Source organism: Indicator indicator, chromosome 11, assembly GCF_027791375.1.
Source record: "Indicator indicator isolate 239-I01 chromosome 11, UM_Iind_1.1, whole genome shotgun sequence".
NCBI classification, from domain to species: domain Eukaryota; kingdom Metazoa; phylum Chordata; class Aves; order Piciformes; family Indicatoridae; genus Indicator; species Indicator indicator.
Genome location: NC_072020.1, coordinates 14,836,469 through 14,862,347, shown reverse-complemented (window position 1 = coordinate 14,862,347; position 25,879 = coordinate 14,836,469). Strand labels below are relative to the sequence as shown.

The following is a 25,879-nucleotide window of genomic DNA, read 5'->3' as shown; positions in this document are numbered from 1 at the left end:
GAAATGATTGCACTGCAAGGACTTATTTTTCCATGCTAGTGGATGTATTCAGGGTCCTGCTATTTGTGTAAACAGCTTTTTTTTTAGTGGGTGGCGGTGAGGGGGGTTGAAGGAGAGTAAGTAGGTGTGTTGTGGTTTCTTTTTTTTTTCTCAGATGTGATCTCATGAGCGGTAAGGTAAGATAAAAGTTGTTGAAATTCATGTTGCAAAGCAGTAGGGTACTGTAGAATTTTTCAGTGTGTGTAAATAACTTTCTCCAAGATGTGCCTACTCTCTGTCCTCATTATTGTAGTATCCTAGGTAGCTAAGCATTAGGCATGTTATATTGAAGTATGCATCATAATGAAGGTGATTTATTATAATTAAAACAGCATGGAGAGCAGCTTTTATTAGACATATTGTTTCACAGGAGAGCTTAATAAAAAGCATTATTATTAGTTATAGATCTGTGTGAAGGATGTTGTTTACTGAGAGTTATGTGAGTATTAGTCAAAGTCTGAAGTTGCTCATTTGAGCTGTCCACTGTAGGGGAAAAAAAAAAGGCATTCAGCACGGCAAAGAGAAGAATTTTAAGATTGGAGGGGAGAGGGAGCAAGAGACAGAGAAAAGGAAATGCCGAGTGCATGAAGTGTTCTCTGCAGGAGCAGTTCTAGAATACTTTATTACATATCTACGGAGACAATGGCATGGACTGTAAGTAGCTCCTGTCTCTCAATATAATAATGCACATAAAGTCGGGGTCAGATTGGGTTTGCTCTGGGCTTTGATGCTGCAGAAGGTCACCAGGGGAATCGATGGACAAAAATGAGACCTGAGTTTCATGCAATCAATGAGATTTTTCTATTTAAAGTGGACACTGCTGGGTGCGAGTCTCGGAGCTTCAAATGTGGTTTTGCTCAGCGTTAGCAGATTGAGAGAAAGATGCACTATAAATGTATTGTTTGTTTTAATAACTCTGCTGGCACAAGAAGCATACATCTAAACAGGTTAGTCTGGCAAACTTATAAAGTTGCATGTAAATAAATGGACAAATTAGCAGCTACTTTGAATGTTAATTACATTGAGTTTTTTATTCTGTTTCTGTAGAGTTGTAAGTGCCTGGCATTTAGATAATCCTTAAAACATGATTAGACAATTACGGAATCATTTGTTTAAAATCATGTGGGATTTAGCTCTTCTATAAAATATACTTTCTACTATTAAATTCTTAGTCCTCTATACTCATTATAGCCAGTTCTTTAATTTCTTTGGAAATTGCTCCCATTTCCACAGATAAAACATTCTCATGTGCCTTTGGTTAAGAAGCTTCATTCATTTAAGTGGCAAGTGGATAGCTGGGACAGAATTGCTTGGATAATTTTCTTTTTAAAGTTTTCAGGCAGCTGAAAGATCATCTGTTGTTTTGCCTTTATTGCATACAGTGATCTCTCTAAGATGAGGGAAGCAATGAGGAAGAATGTGATCAGTGAGTCTGACAGAGCAGTAGCTCAACAATAAATAATTGACTGATATGGAGGAGATTTATCTCTGCTGTGAAATGGTCAAGAAATTAAAGCATATTATAGACCAATTTCTAATCACAAATGTATATATGATTCTAACACCTTTGCAGTTGATGGAATTGTTGCAAGTTTACATTGCTCTGACTGACACAGGTCCTGACAGTTTTCAATTTCAAAGCAAGTCAGCTATTGGACTGTACTTTGTGAATGAGAACGCCACTTAGATCTGGGATTTAAATGATCTGATTGGTTACTTTAAAAAGCAAAAAGAAAACAGCTAGCACACTTCCCCCTTAACAATCCTCTTTCAGTAGATAATGCATCCTGCATTTTATGAGCTTCCATTTCATAAATATAAGTATTCGGTCTGAAGGACTGTTTATCCTACATCACTGCATAAGTAAATGCCCACCAGAGGCTATGAGGGAGTAAAAGGGGAAGCAGCAAATCCAGCACCCTGTGTTTTTCAACCCATGATTAAAAATAGCTTTTTTGATGACAGTGAATAAAATCAAATTAGGTGCAAAAAGAATCAAGTACACAGAGGTACAAAACAATCCCAAAACTAAGAAATAAACCAAGGCCTTCACAGTCTTTTTGATTTAAACATCTTAAAAACAGAGCAATTGAGGATTTGTGAGAAAAGCATTAGGAATCATAGATTTTTCTACAGCTCAAGTCTAAATTTGTTTGCCACAATCTGAAAAATGCCCCAAAAAATGTTCAGAAGAGAATTTAAGATTATGCCTCAGTCTAATTTCTGTTAGCAGGGTCATTTACAATTCAAGCAGAATTTATGCTCACCTGAAATGATTTATTTGTGTTTTCATGTGCGCCCTGAGTAAGAACACTTCAGTTTACATTATTCTCATTAAAAACGAAAGGGAAAAAAAAAGAAAAGAAAAAATAAAACAGAACAAACAAACAAACAAAAGACAAAAAAATAATAAAAAAACCCCATCCTCCATCTCAAACATCCTCTCTTAATGGCACTTACTGTTTGCATTCTTAGCGGAAAATGTTTAACACATTCTAAGATTAGCATAGAAAGACATATATTAGTTGAATCTTGTATATGAAATCATTGGCAATAAATGCCCTTCGCAGCAACTACATTCCATTGTAAAAAAGGTCTCTGGCAGATAACGGAAAGAGTAAGCCATTGCAGGTAGATTATGTAAAGCTCAAAGAAGAGTGCAGTGAGGCACAAGATCCTATGTAACCTAAAATAAATCAGAGGGTGATATAGAAAAAGGGAGGAAAGAAAATGCCACAACATCTGTAGCACTTTTTTCTCTAGATACACCTTGCCTATCAGTATTTCTCTTCTCTTTGGCTGCAAAAGTAAGAAGGTGATAAACCACAGCACATACAAACTCAATTGTCAGATTGTAGCCCAATTAACCTCTTTTAACCAGTATTGAGGTGTTTGTCTTTTGGGGACAAACATGGTCTGGGACAGTGAGGCCTGGCATGGCTCTCACTGCAGGAGTCACTAGAAGCTAATTTGTGTTTTGCAGTAAACAAAATGACTGCTGCCCTTTAAGGTACTTCTTTTGAGTTAAGCATATGCAGCCTCTTTTGGCCTCCCCAGAGAGATCTCCTGGTTGTTACATCCAATGCCAACAGGGTCTAGTTCCCAAGCCTCCACTCATGGAAAAGTTGGGGGTTTTGAGATTTAAGTTAAATAAGTGATTGCAGAATCTGGAGCAGGGGCAAATTGGTTCCTGTGCAAGGATTGCTTCAGAATTATGTGCTGAACTAGCTAATGCTTCACTGAGCAGATCTTGTGTATGAGGCTAATAAAAAGGCATTTTTCTGATTCTCTGGTTTAGTGGTACTGTATATTTCATCATACTTTACCTTTCTGAGTATTTTAGGAAAGGGTGCGAGATGAACTGTGTATACAGCAGCAGGAGTGCACGAGCCAAAACACAAAGTTAAAAGTACAAATGGTCACAAACTCAGGCAACAAGTTGATTCAAATGAAAAACTATGCACACTGGAAAAGAGTTAAGTGCCATTTATAAGGACTTCACCTTACTATTCACACTTAATGTACTTTTCTTTTTGTGTTCTTTAAGGAACCATCCTGAAAAGGAATTTTTGACACCTACCTCTCCTACTCAGTACTTAAAAAATACTGGGAAAGCAGACATGTAAATTAAAGCTTCCTGTGGACGTTTTTAACTTCTGCAACTAGCTCTTGTTCAACATATCATCCCAGGTCTCGCTGATCTTAGCAGCATTACAGGGATCATATTTTTACACAGATGAACCATTCATGGCAATTTCTCCAATAGATTTGACACAAACATTCTTTTCTTTGATATCGGAGATATAAGCTTTCTATTTTTGACCTATTTTTCCCCCCAGCCGACATATTTATTGAGGCTATTGCAAGCAAAATCCTATTTTCCATTAATATTTGACTTCTTTTTCTTTCTCTCACAGTATTTCAGGCTGATAGAGCAGTAAGAGAGTCTTGGTCAATGTCAGCTTATATATGTGCATCCATTAATAAAACCAAACTTGTAACGTTTATTTAGAACATTTAAATAAGCATATGCACACATGCAGTGATTAATACATACATATGTTGTACTTTCAGTAGATGCCTTCATGATTATGCTGTGGTAGATCAACAGGTAGTATTTATTGATCTGCTATAACAACAGTTCCAGTGAAGATTTTGATTGTCCTCCATCCAGTGTGAGTTCTTTCTCCATCTCTCCAAAGTCTTCGGTGGCATTGGCTGCAGCTAGCATAGAGATAAAAGGTTTCCAAGGAAAGGATGTAATATTATGTGTAGAATTGTATTTGGATTCCAAGTCATTATTTCAATGCCTTTGCTATATCTTTCTGAGCAATCTGGTACATCCCTTATGCTAAGAGTCTTTAAACTATTGATAATAGTACAGAGATATCCTGTCAAGCCTGTATTCTGCAGAATAAGATAATTAGAACTTAATGCACCACATGGAGCAGAAATATATTTCATGACTTGCACTGTTTCATCAAACAAATCTTCTTCCCCTTTTACCTCTTATATTAAACCTAAATTCAGTGTTTCAGTTTTAAGAATTCCAAGCATGCAAAATTCTATGTTTAGAAGGCAGGAAAATATTTCAGTAACTTTGCGGTTTTTTACTCTCCAATATTAAACTGTAAGATACCTTAGTCCATATTTCAATGCTAAATGTTTATTGTAATGACAGTTTATTCTCAGTCTAAGAGAACTAGATCATCAGGTAAGAATGCATTTGTATTTAATTAGAGAAATAAGCCACTTAGCCATTACTCACCTACTGGTGCCAGTCCCTTTCCTTATCCTGCCTTATTTCTACCTCTTCTCTCTCATTTTATTTCTGAGTTTCTTCCACTTGTGAACGAAGTAAATAAAGGGAGTCTGTCCTTCCCATTTTTCTTTCTTTTATAAATGGAAATATTCACTACAGAAGCCTAGAAAGGAAATGTATGAATGCCAATACTACTTCCTAAGGAATCTCCATCAACCATATCTCTTAGTTAGACTCAGTAAGACTTTTATCTCCTCCAATTACTGCCCCAAAATAAATCTCAGGTTGTCCTGAACATTTTCATAAACCCTGCACCACCCCCTTATGCCCATGTTGGGTTTGTTTGTTTGTTTTGTTTTGTTTTGATGAGCACTGCGCCCTCACAAACTTGGTGTGCATGCATTTGACCTGAAAAATGAGACTGCTGGTGTGGAGTAATCACCTCCCCTGGAAAGCTAAACTAGAAATCTGCTTGGAGACTTTTCTGCAACAGATCTATGCTTGACAATGGCACAAACAATAGATAAGCTTCATGCCCCTGCAGAACTAAACTGCCCTATCAGTTGTGTGGCTTCCTGAAAACTGGAGTGTGCCATGTGGGGTGGAGTAAGGTCTTTGTTTCATGCCAATTCAAGACTTTGCTTGCTCATGAGCTGCAGTCTACCTCTGGAGGGCAGTACGGTCGCTGTGAACTGTTTGGAGCTACTCCAGCATTCTCTTAGGAAGTACATACCTGGTAAATTTGTCTAAGTCTTTGTCTCACCCCTGGTATTGTCTGCCTTTACCTCCAGCTTTCAGAATTTGATGCAAGAAGTGAAGCCTCAAGGCTGGAGTCTCTATGCACAGATGAAGATCTACAGAAAACTTCCTTTTCAGCTGCATTGTTTTCAAGGCTTTGTGTCCCTCATTCCAGCTGAGCCATCAGTCACAGCTGTTCAGTCTTTTGAGTGCCTGCTTCTTTTTCAACTGGATATTAGAACAGTACCTGATCTGAATGCTCTCCAGAAGTTGTTGAAAAAGTAGGAACTTCTCTCACACAAGCTAACTGTACTCAGTTATAATGTGATTTACAACTTATTTTGTTCAGTAGACTTTTAAACTCTAACTTTTAAATATTTTCACATTACACAAAAATTTTCAGGATTAGTACTAAGTTTTGTTGAGCTACAAGGAAAATGGAGCCACATTTAGTAATGTGACAAATTTCAGGGCTCACTACTTCCCCACCTGTCTCTTGACCTGCAAACAGGAATTGTCTGACATGACCCTCAAATTTAGTGTAAGGCTTTCTTTTCCTCTTTTAGCTTCAGAATATATATGGCTTTTTCCCCCCGCCTCCCCTATTTTTGTTTGTTTGTTTGGCAAATGTTGTGAGGCAAAACAATGGGGTTTGAAATGATACAGACAGCCAAAAATAGAAATCTACCATGGAATTATACGACCGTTGTGCTTGTAGTTAAAATAAGACTGTTTTCTAAACATCAACGCACATGACAGATCTTTTAAACAGCACCATATCAGTGTAAATACATATGTGGAGCAGGCATAGTATGCAAAGTCAGATTTCACTGCTATTGCCATCTGTGACACCAACTACGATACTGAAAGTGTCTGCTGTGCATTGTCACCAGCAATGTTACAAACTCTGCTCCACCTTCTAGACTGCCTTTCCAATCTTGATGCCTTAAATGAAGTGCTAAAATATGCTGCAGAACCCTAGTGAAAGATTAGAATATGTTACTGAGGTCATAACTTATTAATGATATTAATATGGCATACAAGGCTGGAGGGAACACACTTTGACAGAGATCCTAGGCTGAGTCTGTGGAGACAGCCCGTAGAAGGAAACCCAGCAAGCTTGGGAAAGACTTTTGGAGAGAAAATAAATGCAAAGCCATATGTTCTGTCATTTTTATTTTCATTGTTAGTGTGCTGTTTTAAATTTTTTCCTCTGTGTAATAGTGCAAGAAGTATTTTGTTCAGTGGCAGCAAGCTTGAGGTGACTTTGGTGGTATGTCTTGGAAGACACTATAAGTGTGTGTGATTGTGCACTCCCATGTTAGGTATTTCTTTCTATAACAGAACTTCAAATACTACAAACAGAAGAGCTTTTCCTACTGGTCTTTTCAGGAGAAGGTTGTAATCTAAGCACATACTTTTCTGTGTGGTGGTTGTGGGTGTGTGTGTGTTTGGGGTTTTTTGTTGTTGTTGTGGCTTGTTTGGCAGGGGGTTCATTTTCCTTTTTTCCCCTACACACATAATGCCCATTATATGTTTCCATGTCATTTTCATCCTTTTCCTCCTACTTAGCTCTGTGGTTACTTTTGAGCAATTTGCCCCAACTGCTGTGATACAGCCTCACAAAATCTGATCATATAAGTGGTCCCATTGATTCCAGTATGTATACTCAGGACAGGGTTACATGCTTGAAGGACCAGTTTATATTCTTCAGATATAGATAAATGGCTATTGTATCTTCAAGCCATAATTTAACCACAGCATATACATGGCGTTGTTTTCACTGAAGCAGTTCAGTTCCTCTGTCACAATAAATTTAACATATCTGGTTGGGTTTCTTGTAGTGCTTTTCAGTATATTGTCATCCTGTTAAAAATATCTTAGAGATATCCTGTCTCCTAGGTCATTTAGGAGAAAAAAAAATTTGTAGGTAGAGTGGCTGTGCAGATCAGTAACATGATGAGACCCCTAAAAACAGAGGTTTGAGGCCCAACTGTAAGTGTTCATTTGTGATGTTACTTCTCAGTGTCATGCATCCTTTTTGTGGTCTTCCAGCCCACTTTGATATGTGGTGTTCAAGCAGCTTTGTGGACCTGGTGCTTAGGGACACAGTTTAGTGTTAACCCTTCAGTGCTGGGTCGAAGGTTGGACTGGGCAATCTTGAAGGTCTCTTCCAACCAGATATATTTTGTGATATTACAGGCACTGTGTGTCTAGGTACTTCTATAAGCACTACCTTACCTGTGTTAGTTGTGAAGAAAAGAGGTGGAAAATAAAGAATTTTCATTTAATTTTTTTTTTCATGTTTGCTTTCACTCTGTCTTCCTTCCTGATGTCTGTAAAAAGAGAAAGAAAGTGGAATTCAGCAGCTAGATATTGTCTTCAGAAAAAAAGGCCAGTAATTTGATCAGCTGTTTGTACTGTTAGATTGTCTGTCTTCCTTCTTACTCTTAAATGCTGTGTTGGAATGAAGTTGGGGACTGATGTAGAGTTGAAAATGGTTCTCTGAAAAAAAAGGATTGTGCGTGTGGCTACGTGAGACTTCTAAGATCATAAAGGCATTAAACTACTAGTTAAGGAGATTTTGGTGTGATCAAGTCCAAGGAACTGCTGTTTAAGCACATAATTCATGTTAATGCAACATGATCCTTGGTGAGTGGGTTATAGTATAGCCACTCGGTAGCTTTTCTTAAATTGATACTATTATATAATCCTAGAAAAAGGAAAAGCAGTCTAGCCTTTTTTTTCCTCTTTTTTATGATTGCAGATTTAGATTTTTCTCATTTTTATTAACTTCTGTTGCCCTTGTCCTTAGAATATAATGAAGGTGATACTCTTTGCTTAATCCTTATAACCCTCTAAAACTGGTATTACTCTTCTTTAGGTTTTTTTATGCTTTTTAATTTTTATCTTAAAATATATTTCTGTCAGAATTGGGTTTCTAGGCTTCCCATATGAAAAGAAAGTTTTGAGCCTGTTATCTGTGTTAGAATGCAAAGCTGAAAGATGAGCAGAAGAGGGAAGTTTGAGATCTGCTGGTGGAACCGTGCAAACAGTATTAGTTGTGTGGAGGTTTGTTTCTCTTTTCCACTAGAGCTTTTTGTATCTTATAGGGAAGATCTGCCTGTATGTCCTGGTGCAGCACAATGAATCCCATGTCCTAAGTCTGAGAATATTTATTGCTTTTGCTATTTTGAGCATAAGTAATTGCCTATAATTCGCTATTTGTCTACAAATATTTTGACAACTAATTGCTTGTGCATGTGTTTTGATCCTATGCAGATGCTGTTGGTCATCTTTTACATCCACATACCAATGTATAGAATTATTAGTATTACTTTGACATTCTGTTGGAAACAAGCAAATAGTTTCTGCTAGTCACTTAAGTAGTGTTATTGTGCTTTCTACTAATATGCCCTACTTGTGAGCACAAAAATGGTAGCATGCTCTTATGGAAAAAGCTTTTTCCAAACCTGTTGTGGCTGCTATTGGAATAATAGGATATCAAACAGGCAAAATTGCATGTGTTGTCAATGGCTACAATATAATTTCATTGACTTAAAATGTTTAAACTGAAGGCATGATGGTAAGCTTATGTAAGGTGTCACATTGAAGTAATTGCCCACCAACTTGATTTTTATGGTCAAAGAGAACATTTTAATGTCCACAAGAAATCTAAAAATGTTCTGCGTGGAAACAGATCAAACGATGCAATTAAATGCTCAGATACTGTAGTGCTGAGAAATACTTAAATAACTCAAGAAATAAATGCATTAAGTAAGTGTGGGTAAAAGTAAATGAGAAAGTTGATTTACATTTATGACTAAAACTTGGTCTAATATGACAAGAATCAAAAAGTCACTGATTTTATTCACTCCATTGCCACTGGTCTGAGTCAGGTGATAGGCAGAAACCCATGTCTGGCTTCAGAGGAAGCTCACAGGCCAGGACGGTCAGGCCTGGGAGCCCAGCAGAGCTGCATGGTTGTGTGAAAAGAGCGCTCAAGCAACATCAGACACGTGTGGGTGCTCTACTAATTTTCCTGAGTTGTAAATAGGAATCCTTGCGCTGGAGCTGGCTGGCTGGAGATAACTTCCTTCATAGCAGCCTGAATGGTGCTGTGTTTTGGATTTGTGACTAAAGCCATGCTGATAGCATGCCGTGTTTGCCTACCACAGAGCAACGCTTGCACAGTGTGTGAGCTAGAAATTGACAGGCCAGGAGAGGACACAGCTGTGACAGCTGACTCTGACCAAAGGAATATTCCATATCATGTGATGGAGTGTTCAATATTCAACTCTTGGAGAAGAGACAAGGAAGTAGGGAATGTTTGTGGTTATGCTGTTTGCCTTCACGTGGAGTGTTATGCATACTGAGGCCTTGCTGCCTGGAGTTGGCTGGTTATCTACTTGTTAATGGAAGTAGTGGAAAAAAATTCCTTGTTTTGTTTTATTTGCACATTCATCTTATACTTCCCCTATCAAACTGTTTTTGTGTTGATCCACAAGTCTTCCCTCTTCTGCTCTTTTCTCATCTTGTGGGAGAGGGGAGTAAGCAAGCAGCTGTGTGGTACTTGGTTGCTGGCTAGGGTCAGCTCGCCACAACAGTGCAAATCTTTAGGAGGGAGTAACTTAACTGCTGTAACCACTTAAACCAGAAATAAATGAGCTTGAAGAAAATCCCTATAAGTTTAAGGACTAAGAACCATCTACTGTGATTTTGTAGAGAGTTGTTCTGAACTTCACATTAATAATCATTTGCAAAGGGAAATGCTATTGAGAAAACAGCCGTGGTAGGTATGGCTATGGAAAAGAAGGAACAAGGATGGGGCCTGATAGAAGCAGAGATGACCTCTACTCCTGTTTTACACTGGTTTAGAGTACTTCATTCCTGATTTTCCCTCTCTGTAATGAAAACCTGATTTCCTAATTTTTCTTGAGATCTTCTGACTTGGAGGATGAAGGGCACACATTGTATACTAGTGAGTAGCAACAGTAGCATCTTTTGTTCTTAGAAGACTCTTGGACGTTGCCCCAGTGTTGGGTTTACCAGGCATTATCAAGACCTGATGTAGCTCTGAAATAGATCAGAAGTGCCATCAGGTTAAGAAATAGGAGAGACAGATTTTTGTTGATGTAAGGATTAAGATGGTTAAATATACACAGAGTGATTAGTTGCTCAACACATGAGAAGAGACATCTGTGGACATCAGAAATAGGTAAGCTGTTGAAGAAGTGTGTTAGCAAAAGCAATAAATGGAAGTAATGGGATAAAATCAAGAACGGGCCACTTAAATACTGTTAGGGCATTTTCCACTGCAGATATCATTAAAATGTGGTAAGTCATTTGAGGAAAGTGGATTTTTACGAAACTAAGTTAGAGGTTATTAAACACTAGAAAAGGATACGTCACCAAAGAGTTCAGTAGAGGCTCTGTGGGGATGGGGTAGACTACTCTGCACATTTTCCCAGAAACACTTAAAAGTCAAAGCCAACACCTTTATCCTGCTCTCTTGCAAATCAGACTACAGAGATTAGTGTCCTGGCCAGCAGCAGGTTTGGTGACAGTAGTGAACCTCCAAGTGCCAGCACTCCTATTCTAGCCACCTAGTGGAAAACTTTCTCTCCCACAAAGAAAAGGCTGTTTTTCATTAAAAGTGGACTAAAGGAAAAGGCAAAGGTGACTTATACTGGAACACTCTCACAGCTCTGCTGGGTACCTTCAGGCTTGCTGAGGAAACCCAACTGGCTCTTTGCATTTGCATGTATAAACTAGCTTCTAGGTTCAGAAAAACTACTGACTAATATGGACAATAGGATTTTTTTTTTCTTAAAAGTAAAAAGCATGTGTGCTTTTTCAAATACATATATACCAAACAGTATTAATTTCCATTTAGAATGACACATGAAAATAGCTTTGAATGAAAAAATACTACAAGATTGTGATAAAAGCTCTTATTCTTCATTTTACACCTTTATTTTTGTATTTTTCATCCTGAAGTTGTTAATGACTACATTCATTTTTGGTATGCTGATGTTTCTAAAATCAGTTTCTGTAATGGTATGCATATTTGTCCATGGGTTGTTGCATACTTTGCATAGTTCTACACAGAGCAAACAAATCTGCAAATTATACATGATGAAAGTCTTTCAAACTGCATTTATTCATTGTGTTTTTAAAAAACATGAAGCTTGTAGAAGGTTGAAAAGAAATTAGAGACCAATGAAATTATGAGATTGTTTTGACCTACACTTTTTTGAAGCAGCTAAACTATGTTTAGGGTTACCCACTGAAGTTTTGTTATTAATTTCAATGATCAGAAGAGCAGGGACTTTGCACAGATCTCAGTGATTTTTCATGTGGAGAACTGAGTTAGTGTTTGTTCCTATTGAAATAGATGGCAACAATCCAAATGGCTTCACTGGCAAGGAAAGAAGGACTGTTTAAAACTTTTTAATTTATGTAATACATAATGCATGTGCATGTGTGTCTATAGATCCATGTGATAAACAATAGCAGGATCTTTGGAATTACTTGTCTGCTGTTGAAGCAGAAGGAAATCAACAGTGCTTGTGCTCCAGAGGGTGAAACTGAGCAGTCCAGTCATGTCAGCCAGTTGTGAAGAACAGGTGCAAGCAACAAAATATTGTTGTAGTTGCTGTTTTGTTCTACTCTGCAGGTTTTCTGCCTTAAAAATATTGCTTGCTTAGAAGGGGTTTCCTTAAGAAACAATGGAGAGACAACAGCAAATCATTGCGTGGCAACTTTTTTTCTTAAAACCAACTCAAACAAAACAACTAAACAACCCTCAACTAAATGAAAGCCCCAAATAGAAACACAAACCCAAAGCAAACAACCTAATAATGAACAGAATTGTCCTTGTAGGAAATACCAGCAGAACTGAGAAATGCTTCATTCACATTTTATTGATAATCGAGTTACTATAATTGCTGCTAAAATGATCAGTAAGTGTTGTGCTGTTTTCCTGTTGTAAGGCATCAAACAGAAAAGCTGTTCTTGTGCCTCTCCGAATTGAAGCAATGCTCCTGCATGTCTGGCACACAATACTGTGTGACGTACTCTACCTTAGCATAATGAGTGAAACTTGGGGAGTTTCTAAGTATACCTGCAGAGTCCAGCAGATTAAGGCCATTCATAAAAATACAAAGCATCCTTTGGTCTTGAAGTTCTTAAAGAAAGCCAAGTTCTTATGCAAACTTCGCTGGAATTCTGAGCTGTATAATAGTCAAAGGCATGCTGAACTAAAAATACATTTAATTTGAAATTAAATTGTTGTGGTCTACAATGTGAAAAGAAAGATGTGGTACCCAGGTGTTAACAAAGACCTGGTATGAAAAAAAGTAACCCTGAAGATCCTCTCTAATGATCAAAAAATATATTGCACTCATTTATCAATGGGAAAGGCTTGGAAAAGATAAAAAGCATAAGATTATTGATCTGCAGTATTTGTGGCATTATTACATATGGTTAGCAGTTAGGAGGTTTTTTCTGTCAGATTAGCTCAACATATGGAAATTATTTCATATTCTTAACCCAGGAGCTGCACATTTTATGGCAGCGCATCTTCAAGTATCTGGGAAAGGAAAATATTTCTGCCTATGAGACTTGATTCAGGTGAAGCTCTCTGTTTCCCTGAGATGGGTATTATTGCTACTTTATTCTGTGTATAGAATAGGTAGAAGGAATTCTGAAGGACCATCCCTAGAAGATATGGTATCAGTAGATATGCCATGGGAGAAATAATTTCCTGTACTTGTCACTGAAATTCAAGTATGCTGTATTAAGGCAAGAACCATAGAAAGCACCTATAGAGCTGACCACCTTGTTAATCATATAATATATAACAGGAAACTGGGCTGTCCTAACTTTGGATTCAGAGTTTGGAAGCCTTCATCCTTGCTTAGGTAGAAGAATTCAAGACAGACCTTCTCACTTGCTTCAAGCTGACAAAGACCACTTTCATATGGAAACGAAGATTTTTTCCAGCAATTTTTGATTGTGCTAGTCTGATTTGGAGTATTATATCCTTATTTATAAAGGATTATATCCTCATTTATAAAGTATTTCAAAAGGCTCACAAAGAAAAATACTCCAACTAGGTTGTGACTGTATATTGTATTATAGGTTGTCACTGGATTTTAAAGTGGCATTCAAGACAAGAGTTGGACGACACTGCAATTAGATTAGAAATATTTTTAAATATCTTCAGAAAAAAAAGAAAAAAAAAGGGCTGCACCAAAGCTGGTGTGCCCCCATTTCAGTAAATCATCTTTTGAAGGTTTTATTTTTTGTCTTCAGAATTTCTTTCTCTGACTGGTGAGAGTCAGAGCAGACCTATCCTGAAACAGAAAGCGACTTTCCTGATGAAGGCCAAGTGTGTGTCTGGTTACAGACACATCTTGATTTGGGCTTTTCTAGCCCAATGCAATTGAATGAGTGCTAGGTTATGGTTTAACTCGTGTTCTGTATTTCAAAAAATTAAGTTAATTGTTTCTTTGATTTAGAACTTGAAAATCCCAATGTGTTATATAAAAGCAAGTTTTTATTTAACTAAGAAGAGAATTTTTTTTTTCAATTTCTGTGAATCTCTTCTATGCTGCCTAGTCAAGTTTCTTTCTCACACCTAATCAAAATTTAAAAGTTACTGTAAGTTTGTTTTCAGTGTTGTTCTGGATACGTTGATTTTATTTATTTGTTTAAGAAAGCAGTTTAATCTGGATTCTAGCTTTGATATTTCTTCCTATAAAGTTGTTGATGCTGCATGCATTGTAGTCAAAGCCTGACAAATCCAAATATAGAGACACTGTATATAGTACCACATTTAAACTTTGGCTAGGCCAAATGAATAAGATTAATTTAGAGCATCCCATAGAGTTTTCTATGGCATTTCTAAGTTTCAAAGAGACCATTTATGGTTTATTCTCCCTAATGGACAGCAAAAGAATTGTTGATTATGGGTTGCTGTAAGTTCTAGAAGGACTTATTAACATACGTAGCAAGATTGCCTGGAAAGATAAGCCTTTTGTTTAAGACCCTTGAAAACAGAAATTAGCAAAAATAAGGGAAAGTTATGGAACTGGCAGGCTCATGACAAAGGGCACTCATGTAAAGAGGATTGTCTCTTTTAGGTGGTCAGTGTGGAGATTGAAGCAATCCAATGTGAAATCATTCTGACAGTGAATGAGAAGTTTGTGTTTTGATAGCAAAGATCATTTAGACAGCTACCTGTTTACTACATCAGGGTAGAATGGTAATTATTTTTGTTTTCCTTAAGAGTGATGTTCTTTTAATGGAAAATGAAGTCTTCATAATAATTTTTTTTAAGTCTTCTGATAAGTAGGTCTCACAGGATTAAAGATTTAGAAAATCCTGGTTATTCTTACAGGCATATTTTCTGCATTGTTTCTTACGTCTGACATGGCTTCCCGCAGAATAAAACTGACAGTGCAATGGGAACCTTGCTCCTTTGAGGAAAATGTGTCAAAGTCTTACTGCTTATAGGAACCATCTTCTAATCTCAGACGTAATTGTTCTTATACACTATCTCTTGCTTTTAGTAGAGCAGATGGCAGAAGTGTAGGAAATCTCTTGATTCAATGAACTTAGAGGTCTTTTTTCTACCTAAACACTATGCAATGAGTAAGTTTCTTGAAGGCTTGTTCCGTCATGTTGGCCCAGGTGAAAGAAGGTTCCTGCCTATTATACCTTTGTCCCATCATGATCTGTAGGGTCTGGTCTTACTTCTCAAAAATTAAGTCTGCTTTAGCATGGTTCCAAGAATCCTCAATTATAAGGCAGCTGCTTTCTCTTGCCACTTTCAAGACTTGTTATTTCTCCTGGTACCTGTATGCTATTTTCTACCATGTGTTTTGAGGAGCCTGGTAGCTTCCCAGAACAGTAGCTTCTCTGGCTCTTAACCTCTGTACAAATACAAACTTCAGATACTGGTTCATGGATGAACAAACTCCTTTCCAGTAAGCCAGAATGTCATTGAAATAAGAAATCATTGGGCCAAAGCCAAAATTATACCTTGCCATCCTAATTAATAATGGAAAGCTTTATATAACTTCACCCTGTATGTGGTGGAAAACCCTAAACACAAAACGGTTTGCAACAAGAGCAGAACGATTCTTAAAGCAGATTAATAATTGAATTGGAAGAATTAAGGTCAACTCCAAGAGCTGAAAGCAACATTTGAAGTCAAGCTTGTATGCTGTGTGTACTCTGTTATTAGTGATCCCTGTGTCATGTGCATCAGGGGAAACACAAAGTCTGAATTCATACATTCAAGTCGTACTTTGCTTACCAGTCTAGGAACGGCTTTTGCTGAACCGGTGGTGCAGCAGTTTCCTACAACCATACAGCTGTTCTTCAGGTTTTCTGTGGTGAAACCAGCGTTCTTTTGCCTTTCCTTCCTGTTGCAGCATGATTACCTGGGTGCATTTTAAAGCAATAAACCTAAGCTGATTGTAAGATAAATGGTGACCCTAGCCAGCTTTTACTGTGCAGCTGCTGTGTGCATATCCCCAACCTGCAGCCTCTACTCAGCATGTTGCAGAGCAACCTAACTAGTAAATGTTTCAGTATGATTCCAAAAAAATATTGTTGTGTCTCAACACACAGCAATTCAAGGGACATTACCCCACAAAACTTGATTTAAGAAACAAATTTCATTCAGCGTCAAGATTCCTAAAGCTGCAATTAAAAATTCAATGAGTTTCTAAAACAGTCTTTTTCCATCAGCAGCACTATTTCTATTTCCAGAGGACTTAAAATTAAGTAAATAAATGGAAAACATCCTAAAATTACTGCCTAACCTGTGAAGAATATTTAAATGAAAGAAAGAACCATAAGTGGTGATAGCTTCTCTAACTTTCCAAACTAAATTCTTAATTTAAATTCAGTATTAATAACTAACATGAGTTAGTTATGCAATTTTCAAGTAAAACATGCTTATTTTTAACTGAAGTCTGGACACTGCTTGTGAAGATGAGTATCTGTAGTATTGAGAGAAGAGAGAACAACTCTTTTATGTCACAGATTTTCATGAGAAGCATAAGTACCATTCTGGCTGCAGAAAAGTGGAGACTATTTTGGGTAATAACATTCATATTGAGTGAGAAGAACTGGGAATATATCAGGGTTTTCTGTAAGAAGAAGGGGAGGCAATGCTGAAGATTTTAGTAAGCTAAATATGAGTAATACAGATAATATAAGTATGTAATATAGTAAATAAAATTATAAGATCAAAGTGGTGAGAGGAGATCAATGATCATATATCAGCAGTCTTGTTTGTTTTTGTGTGTAGAAACATTCATCTAAGTGTGGTGATACAGCTGGCTGTGAAGAAAATGAGAAAATTTCTCTCTAATTTTTTCCAGAGAAGTGATAGCTGGCAGGTAGCAATGGTTGGAGGCTAGCAGTGCACAAAAGGCTGATTCAAAGTAGTTTGCATAAGCCAGACTGTGGATAGATTGGGATGAACATATCAGCACATTGTTTTATTTGCTTTCGATAATACTTAAAGAAGGGAAAAAAAATATCAAGAAATATGTCCATGAGAAATCATTATTTATGGAAAAAAAATTGAATACCTTTAGAAGCAATAAGATAAATGAAGGAGTAGTTCCTAAGAAAAACATAATCCTAAATCTCCCTGGTACTTGACACAAAATAAATCTACCCCTTTCCCTCCAATGGAGACTTTTTGATGTATTCCATGCTCAAAAACTGTACGATAAGTTACATCCTGAAATAGCTTTATCCTAGGTTTTGATGGTGCTCTGTCCTGATTAAAAAAATTTAAAAGCTACAATCTGAGAACTTTTTTGGTGTAAGCATTAGAATAATATATGAGTATATAAGCAGTATAAATTTTATGTTTCTTGGTAGTATAATTGGAGTGCTTGATCAGATGTATGCACCATGTATGTCACAGAAGTCTGTACAAGATTAGAACTGGGGGAGGGCAGGAGGACAGGATTTATTTAATATTCTGAAAATATCAGAAAGTTGATTCCAAGTATACTTCAAAGAGAGAAATAGTCTGTGGAACATAATTTCAAACTAAGGACATAATGAAAAGCAAAACAAAGGATTGTACTTTTCCTCCTAATTAAAGTAATAAAATCTAGACCAACAATGTTTATTGTGCCAGTATAAATACAAAATTTAGACTAGTAGCTAAACCAGTGCAAGAAGCCTTTATAAAGCACTATCATCATCCAAGTCCTACACTAAGGATAGAAGTAGTTTGTTCCATGTTTTTTTGACTTCTGTCTAGGGCATACTTCACACAAACCCCATATAGTTTCCATTAAAAGCTGTCTTTGATTACTAAATAGTTTTGTTTAGAAACTGCACCTTTACCCTTGAAGTGCAGAGGCAAAGCTTTTAACAGTGACAAATGTTCTCCTGTACTTCATGAGTTGCTGCAGAGAAGAAGGGGATAAAGATTTTTAGCTTTTAAAAGAGGATGTATAACCAGAACTGTAATTTGCATTTGCAAACCACAACACAAATCCACATGATTTTTACTGTTAAACTGTTTGGTTTCATTTAAGGTCTTGGGGAGTGGTAGAGCTGAGCAGAGGTATTGGGCCTGAGCTACAGGAGGTATTAGCCATCCTTAAGGGAGACACACAGCAAGGAAGACCACTTGCTGTACAAAACTGTCAGTGACATCTCACAGAGAACAGTCAAGGCTGGAAATACCAGTGCTAGTTGTCCAAGAGAAAGATGACAAGTTATGTGAGGTTTTGCAAAGAGAAGCATGTAAAGTTTGTTACTAGATGTGTGGCATACACAAGTATATTTTGAACAGGGAGTTTGTAATTCCTTAATTCTCATTTAACTAGAACTTTGTGCCTTTGCCATCTGAAATTCTGAAGCATTATGAGCCTTTTTGCATACCCTTACCTCTTACTTAAAACATCTAAACCCTTTTTCCAAAGTTTGTCCTGCTGGTTGTTATGCATTCTTCGACTTGTGTGTCTGTTGGGAAATGGAAGATCCTGTGTTAAGTGCAAAGTGTAGCCTGGCCTTTAATACCTTCCAAAAAGCGAATACTGAACCTCAGCCCCATGGATGTCCAGGGCACAGAGGAGAACAGATCCAGACAGGACTATCTGCCAAAGATGTGCATGCAGCTCCTTGCCTCAATAAATCCTGTCCAAGGCTGTGAGTCCTTTCTGGGATGGACTTTGTAGGTGGGCAGAGGATGAGGAGAAGGCTGCTGGGCCTGCAACTTGGCATAGCAACTACTCCAGAGTTTTTTGAGGTAGGCTGTTGGGAAATATAGGAACAACCCTTCCGGATCACAAGAACCAGAATTAGAAGTTGTTGTACTTTTTATAAAATAGCCCTTAATCATGCATTATTCATTGCAGAAGAGATGTGTTCTTAAGGATGTAAAGCAATTGACAGACCTGAAGACAACATGTAGTTAAAAAATGCTCATTTTTTAAAATCATAGTTTTGAAGGAAACAAACCTTCCTTCAACCCATCATTTAGCTGATTTATTTAGTCTTCATGTAGACTAGAATTTTAGACAGTATCTAATCCATCTGCTTATAGAGAAAGTGGTCATTCATTCACCACTTGACAGAGAGAGCTACCCTGGGGGTTAACTACAGGTTCTGGTACCATCTAAGGGGAGGGGGCAACAGTTTGTTATTTCAGTTTTTATAGTCCTTGGCTCTGTTTGCCAAGCTGCTTCGAATTCAGTGCTTGGAGTCTACCCATCCGGACATTCCCAGTCCTTTCTATCTTCTTTCTCTTTATCATACTTACTCTACATCTGTCTTAGATGGGCTAACCAGACATGAACAAAATACTCCAAATGAGACCAAATTATTAATCCTGGCCCCATTGCAGTTGCTGGGAATTCATTGATATCTAAGGGCTGAAGTTCCTTTCAGTGTTGTCACATTTCCTACGTTATTCTTCCTTCCATTTTTCATGTATTCAACTTGAAAATTTGGCAGCTGAGACTTTAATCTAGATTCAGCATCCTCCATTAAGTTGCTGTTGGTCCTCAGACTAGCAGTGGAGCTCAGCGGACAGCATTTGCCTTCCTCAAAATACTTTAAAAAGGGTAAAATTTTGTCCTGATTCACTTTTGTTAGGAAACCACTCTTGATGCAATTTTCAAATACCTGTGACTTGAGGGCAGCAGCCCAGACTTTGAAACTATTCTGATAGTTGACCTTTAGCTGCAGAAATGTCCTAAAATACATGATTTCATGTATTAAAGCAAGCAAACAAATTTTTTTTCCTCCTTAAATGACTGTTCATAATGCAATATGAGCATGAGGCAAAACAAGTCAGAGGGTTTTATACAGCATCGGCAAAAGAAATCTGTTAGCTTCTGTTTCCTCCCCAGAAATACCTTAAGAAATGTTCAGGTTGTTGCTGGCTAATAAATGCAATGTTAATAAATCACCAGCAATTTACTCTGACAATAACATGGATTGACCACATTGATTAAATTGATTATGTTTCAGATATTTACAATATGTAGACACAAGCCTAATTTGTTTTCTGAAGAGTTCAAGGTAGGTATCACTGGTTTAAGGGAAAAAAAAAGGCAAAACAAAACAATGGAGTACTGTTTGTGGTTGCTATCTGCAATAATCTAATGCTGACAGAGAGCAGTATTTTATTTAGTAATTAACAGTGTAAAGGGGAGAGAAGCTGTCATGTTGGTTCTTAAGCTGGGGAATGTGATGAAAGATGATATCTGCGATCTCATCCTTTCCACTTGTTTAGGATTGTCAGGATGAGAAATGTCAGCATTATGAAAGCTCAGCTCTGCTCTTGATATGATAAAACCCTTCAAAAGCCAGTCTTTCTCTCCCTCTCCCCCCCTCCTTTTCTCCCTCTCCCTCTTGCACTTGCTTTTTTATTTATCCTGTTTTGTTAGATGGCAGAAATATAATTCTTTTCTTTCTTCCTATTATAAGCTACCATTTTTGTTTTATTATATGTTTCACAACCCCTAATGCCCCACTGAAAATTACCTTGTTAAATGACAGTGTTTCAAAGCCATGAATCCTTTCCACCATTCCCTCAGAGGTTTGAAACAGTCAACAGACTGTAAAGAATAAATAATAAAAAAGTATTGATTATTTTGATGACTGTGAGATTCAATTAAGTATTAATTTTGCCCTCCAGTGGACCTATCAAGGTATTCAAAAGGGAGGATTCGGCTCAGCTAAATGCGTGCTGAGTGCTTCAGCTTTAAATAGGGAGAAAATGTGTTTACCTACAGTATTTGAAGAGGAGTGCATTGATGCACAGAGTCCAATATTTAAGTGCTGTGCAAATTAAGCCCTGGTGACAGTGACATTGTTTTCAGCAATATGAGTATTGACTAAAGAAGTGCATTTGATGACAGCTTAAACTATTTGTATTGATTAACATTTTCATAGATTATCATGTGTCATATCAAATTCACTTTTCAGACATGAATACATTAAAAAAACCCATAGGCAAACATTGACCAATGTGAGGACGGGACAGAGGGAACATGCTAACCAACCTACTTGCTCGCTGGTCACCTGTTCTCTACATAAGAACCATTTAGGCATGAACTTTGCAATAAATAGCTGCCAGAGAGCGTAACAAGGTCACTTGTTCTTTATCTCCTTTTAAAGTATTTTTTCGTGCTGTTTTCCATGCTGTCGCGATATTATGCCTATTAGTTTGCAAACCGAATAATAGAGTGTGCTGGGAAATAATGCCTGACCCCCAAATGTCCTCAGTGAGCAGAAGATAACAGATTCAGATCATCAAGGGGAGAAAAAAAAATATATATATGTGTGTGTAATGTTTTACTGGGGATATAATGTCGCAAACACAAGAATAATTGCAAACTGTGTGTGTAAGTACCCTCCCTAATTTTATCTTTAAAAAGAAAGTGGTTTCTGTGTTTTTTATTTTCAAAAGAAAATTGTGTGTTTGTATGTTTTTATGGACTTTTGGAGCATAGTATCCCAAAGACAGGAATAGTTAGGAGAAACCTGTGTCTCTGCTGAATGTATGTAATGAAATGGCTCTTTGCTGCTGTGTGCTTTCATAGAAATGTTGGAATGCTAGAAACTGTGTATGTGATGTTGTTAATGTTGTACTGCTGAGGATGCCTCTTTAAATCACTGCGGAGCACTCACAGGGTGCTCCTCTTCCGTGGCGGTGGAGCATAGCGGAATTTCTTTTCTTACTACGTTAAGGACAGGGTGAGGTGTAAAAACATACGCAAAAAAGCACATCCCACAATTAAAGCTGTGTTGGTTATGTTGCTTTCATAGAAGTTTTTCTCCAAAGCATCCTGCATCTCTCACATGCTAGTTGAGCTTTAATAGGGTGGGGAGTAATGGAAAACTCATTGGATCTGTAATAGCTCTTCACTTGACTGCAGCCAGCAATAACAGCAGGAGCAGCCAGAGATAAGAGAGAGAGAGAGTGTATGTGTGTGTGAGAGAGAGGGAGTGGAAGAGAGAGTATACGCACACCAAAGCCGCCACTTTTCCCCCCCCCTCACTCCTTTTTTTTTTTTTTTTTTTTTCCCCTCCCTCCCCCCCCCCATCCTAGGATCCAATGATAGCTGGACAAGTCAGTAAGCCCTTGCTGTCACTGCGGAGTGAAATGAATGCAGAGTTGAGAGGTGAGGACAAGGCAGCTACTTCAGACAACGAGCTGAATGAGCCCCTGCTTGCGCCTGTGGAATCAAATGACAGCGAGGACACTCCCAGCAAGCTCTTCGGTAAGTCTGTCTAGGTATTTCATTTCACTGCTCCCATGTTGTCCGGAAGAGCAATCTCCCTCTGTTCTCTCTCTCTCTCTCTTCTACCCCCTCCACCCCCCCTTCTTGTTCATACAATTTTCTTGTAAGTATTAAGGAGTAGCTTGGAGTGTACAGGCATTCAACCCACTGCTCCCATTATAACTGGTTACCAGAATGACAGCATCAGTGCTGAAAACTTTTGTCAACAATGAACTTATTCTATGCAAGTTGCAGACGTTTTATATTTTCTCTTAATCCATGATGTCTCATGTTAAATACATAGAGGGGGAAGTAGTTTGTTAAGGTTTATTGTGGTAGGTACTGGTGTCTCTCATATGCTGCCAGATTTTTCTAAGGCTGGATTACGCTGAAAAGTATTATTTTATATGATAAAACTGGCTAAAAGGAGCTTAAAACATTCCAATAGAAAACACTCTGTTGTGAATAAACAAAGGCTACCAAGAGTACTGCACATGGAGCTAATGGTTTTGGAATTTAAATTAGAAATATCTCTTCTAATGCCTGTGAAAAGAGGAATTATCTTTCGATTTTTAAAATTTATTTTTCAATAGTCTAAACTGTGCCAGATAAGCATAACCAAAACAAAAGCAGCAAGAGTGGCACTCCAACACAGACATCTGTCATTCAAACAGATGACACCCTGTAAGCCAACTCAAGCAACTCTGATCTCTAATCAGAAAAGGGAGCGGAGTTGTTGAGGCGCATGCTTGAGTGATAGATGTTGATAGATGTCTGAGCTGGAGCAGCTCTGTATGGTACATAGTGACATTTTGGGTTTAGAGGGGCTCTTCTCCTGTAGGAGTTCCTTTTAATTATTTCTGTTTCTGGGTTGAGACAACCCTTAATAGAAATGGAGCATTTCCTTATTTTAATTGATCCTATAGGTGGAAGTTGGAGGGGAAAAAAAGGATGTTGTTTAAAGGGAATGCAGCTTTAGGGAGAGTGAGAGCCCATTTTCTAAGATTTAAGTTTTGATTTCATAATCTGTAGCAGTGTTCACATTTCAGTATTCCAGCTACAGAAAGAGCTTCAGGATTTATTCTTTTCTTTAAAACAAAAGAATGTATGTAAAATGGTCTTTACCTCTAACTAAAAAAGACAGCACGAAATGTCTTACTAAACAACTTCTCTACAGATAGAGGAAAATTCAAAAATTTAATTTCTGGATTTCAGTGATGATTATTACTGCATATCACATCCTTTTTTAAGCACCCTCTTAGTAATCTTTGTTTCCATGGAAAGCATAATTTCCATTAGCAGTTTGAATGTTCAAAAAGCATAGAATAATTGTTTTAGCCCCATTCATCCCAGAAAGAATTGTAAAGTCTCAAATTCAGAGGGATATTAGCTGTCTGGAGTAATATAACTATCTTCAGCTGAGTTTATGTATTTGATTTGTTCAAATGCTTAGGGTGCATCTATGAAATATAGCAAGGCATATACAACAATAACAAAAAGGGACTTTTTAATTTGAGAATAGTGAAATGTCTGTTTGTATATCAGGCATGTCCTGTAAGAAAAGGCAAGATATTTTCTGAAGCATTGTCATTTGGATGCTGTGGAGTGATAGTGAAATAGACACTTTCATTAGACTTGCCATGTGGGATACAGAAATGATGTGCAACAATTAATCATAAGAAGGGTACTTTTTCAATGATAGTCCCTGCTGCAGGTGAGAAAAAGACAGGAATACAATTAATTATGCTTATTTTTGACCTAGGAATGTATGCAGTAAACTCTTGTTTCTCTCTATGGGTGCTTTGCTGTCAGTGACAAAGCAGGTGAATGCTGTGTCTCCTTGGGTCTCAAATACCAGCACAAGCTGGGATAAGTTTCTGATGATCTGAACTAGTTCCCATCTGAAACTGGTGCACAGGTGTCTGGGAAGATACACTTTATCACTCCAGGGCAGTTGTTACCTGTGAGTGATGACAGGAGCAGCTGTGATTGGAGGGGTTGTGTTTGCTTGTTGGATTTCTGCTTGCTTTCTGTAGTGGTTGATTTGGGATTTTTTATGTTTTGGGGGTTTGTTGAGGATTTTTGTTTGTTGTTTTGTGTTGGTCTGTTGGTTTGGTTTGGTTTTGATTTGTTTTTAAAGAAAAGGTTGTTCTATAGTCTGGGGGTTTGCATCTGCAATCCTCCTCTGGTGTATCAGTAGACTTCTTGGAATCTGCCTACCTGTGTGCAAAAGATTTTGTTTTGGGTTTTGTGTTTTTTGTTTTTTCTTGATGCTGAAAGCATGTGAAATGAGACGAGAATAAAAAAAAACATGGTGAAAAATACTGTCTGAAGTGCAAAATATTGGTAAAGGACAGTATAGTGAAACCCATTAGCTCAGAAACACAGCTTTGAAGTATGGAGTTCATCACAGCTACAGAACTCAGTTACAGAATTCCCAATTTTGTGGAGCAGCATGAGGCAAAGTTGCTTTGCAAGAGATCTTATGGTGTGTTGTTTAATCTTTAAAATGTTTGTGGTGTGCTATGTCCTATTTTATTCATGATGTAATTAAGAAGCAGGGAAACTGAGTCTGGTGTTGACATGCCTGACAGTGTCATTTTCAGATGAGCTTCTCTTACTCTGCAATGTGTTTCAAAATTGTAACCCAGGCTAGAAGCCACAACTCTTACAGAGAAAGCTTTGTTAATGCCAAGTAGTAGCTTCACTTGAATAAACACAATGGGATTTGATCCTAAATTAATGAAGCCTATTTGCCATTTTATACAATATCTTTATATAGGTTTAGAACAAGTTGTGAAGTTTTCTTTTGAGAAAACCTCAGTAAGAGCCTTCCCCTCTCTTCGTGTTTAGTTGTGTAATATTATAATGCCTGTGATTCAAAAGCTGCTATTGACACGAGGGATATGTTGTGCGTAAAATTCCCTGTACAGTAGAAATCCTGGGAAAGAAGTCGCTGGTCCAAGCATCAAAAGCTGCTGTGGACTAAGTCTGGCTTTCCTGGAGTTAAATCCCATTCTTAATTCATTCTTAAGTGAAGGTAATTTGTGACATAATTAGATGATGGTAAAAAGACAGCCAGGATTGCACTTGCATGTTAAGGTAATTTTAGTGTGTTGTTAAAAGTTTTGTCTTTGAGGCTTAACAGCAAACATACTGAAATAAAGCAAGCTGTAAGTATATAGTCAGAGCAAGATCAAGCCTATAATTGTAGAGCACAAGTGTTTCCTATTTAATAATTGCAGGACAGCAAAAAAAATCACTGCCTTTTTTTTTTTTGCTAGCAAGATTTTATTCTAGTGAAATTAAATTTTACACTTCCTGTGTTGGATCCTGAGGAGTGTGGTTTCATTTGGTTCACTACCAAATATATATATATATATTTTTAATTACATAATGCTACATATGTTTAAAATACAGATCAAGGGTGTGTGAGTTAAATGAATCTGCACACATTTCCATAAACAAGGGTTTCTTTCCAAACCCCTGTGTTGGCTTGGGGACTTTGCTTTCGCGTGTTGTTACCCGTGTTTCTGAACTGCATGCAGCTTTCTAT

General features: G+C 37.5%; 1 protein-coding gene across 3 annotated transcripts in view; it reads left to right on the top strand.

The window, feature by feature from the left end:
- POU6F2 (POU class 6 homeobox 2) overlaps positions 1 to 25,879 on the top strand; it is a 308,399-nt gene that overhangs the window by 33,212 nt on the left and 249,308 nt on the right. For 2 of the 3 annotated variants that reach the window (XM_054384993.1, XM_054384992.1), the window contains exons 1-2: positions 13,112 to 13,129; positions 22,152 to 22,323. In XM_054384993.1, the coding sequence (XP_054240968.1) occupies positions 13,112 to 13,129; positions 22,152 to 22,323 (190 nt within the window). Of the gene's footprint in view, positions 1 to 13,111; positions 13,130 to 22,151; positions 22,324 to 25,879 lie in introns of those variants that run through there. The other variant, XM_054384991.1, reaches the window with a different exon arrangement.